The sequence below is a fragment of the Phyllobates terribilis genome, unplaced genomic scaffold (assembly GCF_046119375.1).
Source record: "Phyllobates terribilis strain yellow unplaced genomic scaffold, ASM4611937v1 Scaffold_11__3_contigs__length_659146591, whole genome shotgun sequence".
Classification (NCBI taxonomy): Eukaryota; Metazoa; Chordata; class Amphibia; order Anura; family Dendrobatidae; genus Phyllobates; species Phyllobates terribilis.
This window is the reverse complement of record NW_027362771.1, coordinates 179,501,735-179,508,482: the sequence shown is the minus strand read 5'-3', so window position 1 is coordinate 179,508,482 and position 6,748 is coordinate 179,501,735. Positions and strand designations below refer to the sequence as shown.

The window sequence follows — 6,748 nt, the reverse complement described above, 5'->3', positions numbered from 1 at the left end:
TGCTATGTAGTCATAGATTTACAGTAGCTGTAGAAATTGGTCAGTAAGTGATGTGATAAAGAGATATGTGGCCCCACACGGCATCTTCATGGCATGTACTGTTGTTTTTCTTAATATTTGATATGTTTTCACCTTTTTGGTGGATAGTCGTAAGGGGAGTTAGTGACTGGGATAATGGGAATGACTATCCCCTTTGAGTTATCGCAGCAAAGCTCTTCACGCTTGGCAGGGTTGAAGTCTGAACAATACATCCCTAGGGTAACTCTAAAAAGGAATTTATTCACGATTGCAAACATACTAAAGGAAGAGAATGAAAGAGAGTGGGATACACACAACAACCTAGGCGGTGGGAGGGGGATGGGTGGCAGTGCTCGTAGACATAGGCAGCAGCATCTGTGCTGTCTGTGCCCTCATCAGCCAGCTTTGTATATTTCTCCATGCTGACTGCAGCCAATCACAGGCACAGGTGCACAGAGGCAGGGCAGGCTCAGCTCACATATACGCTTGTGTCTTGAATGCGAGCAGTCTTCATCAGTTGGGATAATATCGCACACAGCACACAACCTGTTTCCCTTCTGCTCTCTTTAAAACTTCTCTGCTGTCAACCTATACAATAGCAAGCAATGAAGACAAAGAGCAATGGTCACAGACCAGGACTCCGATGCAGAAATCAGCTAGTGAATGCCGTAAAATAGCAGGTAATATTATTTTACATCTCCCTTTATATTATGTGTTAGCTTTATCCATAAATTCCTAATTTCTCAAAGAAGATTTAAAATATGTGTGTTCACCGCTTGCTATGTTTTTTGAACTTTCAGAATATGTATCCGTCAAATTTCAATTTAAGTTAGAGCATTGTGGACATTTTTTGGAATGATTAATGTTATTTTTATGGAGTTGTCTTAGTTTCCTACACTAAATACAGTTTGTTTAATTTTCAGTGCCAGTGTGAATGCTGCTACAAGATTTAGAATTTACGTATCATGTTCTCTTAAGATTCCTCCAAGACGTAATACATGATTTGTGGGAGTAGAAAAGCAGTGGCTGAGAAAGAGCCATAATGCCTTTCTTTGATTCGTCTTTGTCCATGGAGCTTGGAAACGTCCACACAAAATGGAAAAGCATTGCCTATGTGTTTCTACTTCTCATCATCAGCTTTGTTGGTGGTGCTCCTGGGGTGTGTCCTCCAGCCTGCATTTGTGCCAGTGATATAGTAAGCTGCACTAATAGGAACTTATCTATGGTGCCCAGGACAATCTTCAAGTTTATCAGAAAACTAGATCTAAGCTACAATAAAATAGGGTTCCTGGACCCAGACTGGTTCCCGGTCATGTTTGATAAATTGCACACTTTAATATTAAACCATAACACCATAAGTAGCATTTCTGGTGGCAGTTTCTCCACATTAAGAAATGTAAGACATCTTGATTTATCAACAAATAATCTACGGACTCTGAGCAATCCCGTTTTCCAAGAACTTAAAATGCTAGAAGAACTTCTTCTGTACAACAATCAGTTAACCAACGTTGATTCTGGGTCATTTGGAGGACTCCATAAATTGCAGAAATTGTATCTGAGTTACAATACACTGGCTCATTTCCCACTGGATTTGTATGTTGGCAGAAATAAACTGTCAGAACTTGTGTTATTGGACGTTTCTCATAATAATTTGCAAGCAGTGCCTGTCCAGGACTTAAGTTTAATTTCAGCAAGGCAACTTAGTGGAATCTACCTTCATGAGAACCCGTTTTTATGTGACTGCCATTTGAATACAATGTTAAACTTTTGGTATCGTAGACACTTTTCTCCAGTTGTGGATTTCAAAAGTTATCTCACCTGCAATTTGCCATCTGAACCTAAAAAACTGTTTCTTATTCAAGAGAACTTCCTGAACTGTTCCGAAAGTACTGTGAACGAGTCATTTCATGCGTTTGGCCTGTTGTATGAGGTTCAGATTGGAGAAAGGCTGGTGGTGCATTGTGACAGCAAAATCGTAGACAAAGATACACAATTTATTTGGAGAAGCCCGGAGGACATAAAACTCGAACCAGAAAAAAAGATTGACAATTTTCGTGTCTTTTTCAATGGAAGTCTAGAAATTGAAGAGACACAAATTGCAGATTCGGGTGTTTATTCCTGCACGGCAATAAACAAACTGGTTAATGAAACCATAGATATTAGGATAACAGTGGGCAATTTTACAAGTCACAAGTCTCATTTACATGAGGCATTCAACACGGCCTTCACTACACTTGCTGCTTGTATAGTCAGTATCATTTTAGTCCTTCTCTACCTTTATCTCACTCCCTGTAGATGCTGGTGTAAATCTAAGAAAAATAAAAAAAAACAGAACCAAAACAGTGCTCACTCCTCCATCTTAAGTGCCACGCCATCACATGACCCCCAGGGTGAAAGAAAATCCAGCACAGGAAAACGGGTGGTGTTCCTGGAACCAGTCAAAGAAAAAGAGCAAGGCCAAAATGGGAAAGTCCGACTGATACCCAATGAGAATCTGACGGCAGAAAGCATCTTAAAGAATAGCAGATCAAAGACTGACACAGACTCCGTCAACTCTGTCTTCTCAGATGCTCCTTTTATCGCACCAGTGTAACGATTTGCTTGAATCATTTTACTTACAGTCTGCAGATTTGACATAATAAAAGCAACAGTGACTCCTAGCTGACTTACAACGTACAGATGCCTTTGTAAAGCTAGTATCTAATAAGGAAAATGAATGTACAATTCTATATTCAACTTGCTACAAGCACATACAGAAAATATGTTTGATTCAGGAATTTAATATGTTTTTCTCTATACCTACTTGTCTTTTTTTTTAACCAGAGATTCTTCTGTTTTAGGAAGAACAGTTTGTATTATTCAGCTCTGGGATTTGTTGTGAGTTTACAACAATTACAATTGAGATTTGCTATTGGAGATGTTACCTGGACCTATCAACTGAATTCAATCTTAGGCCATGGCCCCACTATCTGTATTTGGTCAGTATTCGGTCAGTGTTTTTTCTCAGGAGTGGGTGATAAATGCAGAATTGGTGACTTGTTTCTATTATACCTTTTCTCTGATTGTTCCTCACCTGGTTTTAACTCCCACTCCTGAGAAAAAATACTGACCAAATACTGATAGAGGGGCCGTGGCCATAGATTGTATTAGAACAGAAGGAAGGAACATGGTTATAGGGTTTAATGTAGCAACATGTAGTGGTATGCAGTCATTTTTAGGGAATTTCATTCCTATTGTTGCTTATTTAGTGGAAATATATGGATTAGTCCGCTATTTTCTAAAAAAAACCTACTTTCCTCATGTACTATGTCTAAACTTCAATGACAAAAATAATTTACCGTATTTACTGATATATATGGGCAGAGCTAAATTGTCCAGTGTGGTTTATTTATGTAGAATTATTTCCTAAGGATATTTTTTAATTATTTTAATTTTTTCTATTTTAGGTATAGAAGGAATTAATTAAAAAAATAAAGTCTTTGCTGTGCAAAGTGATTATCTTAAGCTAAATGTTAACACAGGCAGAAAATCATCCAAATAGGACTTCTTCTCTTGTGTCTGTGATTACTACTGCATAGGTTCATTTACAAGAGTTAATATTCTCGAGTAGACTGGTATATCCACTTAATCGGGCAAAGCTCATATTTAGACCAAGACGAATGAATTTGCAATTGATGTTGGCTTTATTACATAACATTGTTTACAGACATATTGGAATATATTTCTTGTTGTAACATCTTTTATTGCGCACAGCTATATTTTGCACTAGTTAGTACAGATTAACCAAATATCTGGAAACAAGTAAATCGCTTGTAAATCTCAATTTCATTTAGTTAAGAAGATTGTGGGATAATTATTTAGATAGGGTATCTAAATTTGATAACAGTATAACAGCTTAGGTAGAGTTTAGTGTTTGGTAGATGGTTAGTATCTGCCTTGGATATATACATATATTTATATATATCAACTATTGAATAGCTTTACTCAGTTTTAATGATATACTGTACTAGCAGCAATGTAATAGCCATAAAGCTAACTTAATGATGTTGGGTCATCATGTTGTCCTATTAAGAAGGCATTTATTAGATAAAATATAGCATACTCCCTTATTATAATATCTTCTACTAAGATAACATGTACTTTGCCTTCATATAACATATGTGTATTTTTCACTTTGAAGGACTTTGTATGTTTATATCTTGTATTGTTCTTTGATAAAAATTGGTAGGGTGGTGTATGTTTGAGGCAACATCATCATAAAAACATGCTAATGTTAAAGTGGAGTGCAAAAGAAATGTCATTTTTTCTGTTTAGCATAATAACATGCTAGAAAATAAAAGATTGCCTGAACTTATTTCAAATTGTGCTTATTAAATATGTTTTTCAACATGTATTATTAATGTACATTATGCAATACTAAGCATTTGCCTAGAATTGAGGACATCATACATTTTTCCATACTAGCTGGCCATACCATTTGCATTCTGCCGTTGGCTTTAATAAAATAACAGCACAAAGTTCTTCTTTCTTGTTCTTGATTACTGCTATAAATAGGTAAATGCTATGAACGAAAGTAAAGTATATTATTTTACTATTATTAACACTTTAGGCTTTATTATGTTGATTTTTGCTAACTAAGTGTTAATATTCCTAATGGCATTTTCCTTTGTCCATTCTTGAAAAATAAAACAGTGATCTTTATGTCATCAGTTAATCGTATCATAAAAAGGCTATTATCTTCATTACAACATTTTATTGCTTTTAAATTTCAATATTCTACTGTTCTGTTTCTTGTTAATGAGGTTACAGGACATCAGTAGTGATCTTCAAGTTGTAATTATGTTCCATGCGCACTACTCAGACGGCTCAGGTAGCATCAACATTTAGGTTATTCTACATGGTATATACCTCTTTCAAGCAAATATATAGCAACAGATCTAGACATCAAGAAGAAGCAAGCGAAAGCAAAGAATTATACTGTAAACATTGTAGGGTTTTTAAAGCAGATGGTGAATGTCATCATTTTTATCACAGATCCCAAAAATATTTTTGAATAGTTGGTTATTAATCTAATTATGCATCCAGATGTAGAGCATAAATGAATCCTTCTAGGTGTATTCACATGATACTGCATCTTGTGGCACAGAGCCGCTTCAATATTGTTCCTGTGAATCTGTGCAGAAACAGTATGTGGGCTCGAGCATACCCCGCCAGCAACAAATACTATCCCTTGTATTCTATGGTAATGAAAGTGCTAATGGTAACATTCATTGTGATTTAAGGCATTAAAGGGGTTAACAATATCCCAGTAAAAGAGTACTGAGAAGGGGCTACTTATAACATTTCTTGAGGTCTAAAGCAGTGAAAAAAGTTAAAAGGGTTTTCCACTTTCAGGAAAATGGTCTAAAATACTTAAACCTGTTATGTAAAAAACACTATTAACCTGTTGATATGGGGTTAATCTGCAAGGTAATAGTGTTCTTAATCTGCCCAGCGCCCGCACATGGAGCCCCGCTACCGGGAGGAAACTAACTTTATTCCTCCTGGTAGGCTCGGGCTTTCAGTCATAGAGGTGGCAACGGCACAGCTTCAGTCATCGCTCAGTGAATTGTGAGCGGTTGCTGTAACCGCGCCCCTGACACTGGCTGACAGCTGGCTATAATGTTGGGGCTCTCTGTGTGGAAGCCGGGCAGGTTCACAATGCTATTGACATGCAGATTTAATCCCGGTTCCCTTTGAAATAACAAACAGAACGGGTACTCACCCTCCAGGGTTCCAGTGCTGAATCCCAGGTGTGGCTCAGATTTCAGGTGTTTTGACTGCAGTGGTGATGTAACATCATCAGCACGCATCTTGGTAGACATAGAGCCTAAGCAGTCTGTGGAACAAGCGACCTGTTAATCAGTACGGAGCTGATAAGTAGTGTCGTACAAAATGTGTGGTATGGTCACAGAAAATGAGATAATCTCTGCTTATTGTAAAAAAAGCAACAGGGAAAGGTAAAAAAAAAATCAATAAAAACCCAATACTTATCTACCTAATCCCAACCGTTCTAGTTTTGCTACTCTAGAAAAGATATCACATATATCCACATAGCCACTGCAGCCATTCGTACATACAGGCATCACTCATGAGACCAGTGATTGGCTTCAGTGAACAACTGGATGTATGGCATGTTAGAGCTGAATAAGATGATTCACAAAATCCTGGTCTAGATACCACATCTATAGTCCACAGCCGTTGGACCAGAGCTCTACAATCCCTTCCTACCAGAAGGAATCCCCGACACCTTTTCTGGGCTCTGCAACGGTATTGTGCCAATGCAATGCACATAGGAGGAAGAGGATCACAGGACCCTAGTGCGGTGGTCACAGTCCACCAACAAGACCACGGGAGGGACCACTGGATCAGATCTTTTTATTCATCTCTATGGCACGTAAAGACGGCAGAAAAGATAACAATGACCAGCTAGGACTACTGTAGTGGTGGTGTTGAAGCAGGAGAATATTTCACAGGTATTTCATTTATGTCATGGCTCGGTATCAGGATTTGATCTAGTGACCTGTTGCTGTGTGGTCGGTTCTCCTGTCTGTTGAGCAATTGCGCCTTTTTCCCTGTCCAAATTCTAATGGTTTCTATTGTCTTTGCTTTCCCTTCTTGGTTTGCTCCTCTTCAGGTATTTCTCATTTTCCCATTTTGATTTGCCCTATCATATTCTGGGTGGGGTTTT

General features: G+C 37.8%; 1 protein-coding gene across 1 annotated transcript; it reads left to right on the top strand.

Moving 5' to 3' along the window:
* The first annotated feature begins 372 nt into the window (after nucleotides 1–372).
* On the top strand, nucleotides 373–4,537 carry LOC141165863 (amphoterin-induced protein 2-like). The gene is made up of 2 exons (XM_073651852.1): nucleotides 373–698; nucleotides 942–4,537. The coding sequence occupies exon 2, from the start codon at nucleotides 1,061–1,063 to the stop codon at nucleotides 2,609–2,611; it is 1,551 nt and encodes a 516-aa protein (XP_073507953.1). The 5' UTR covers nucleotides 373–698; nucleotides 942–1,060; the 3' UTR covers nucleotides 2,612–4,537.
* Nucleotides 4,538–6,748: the final 2,211 nt, after the last annotated feature.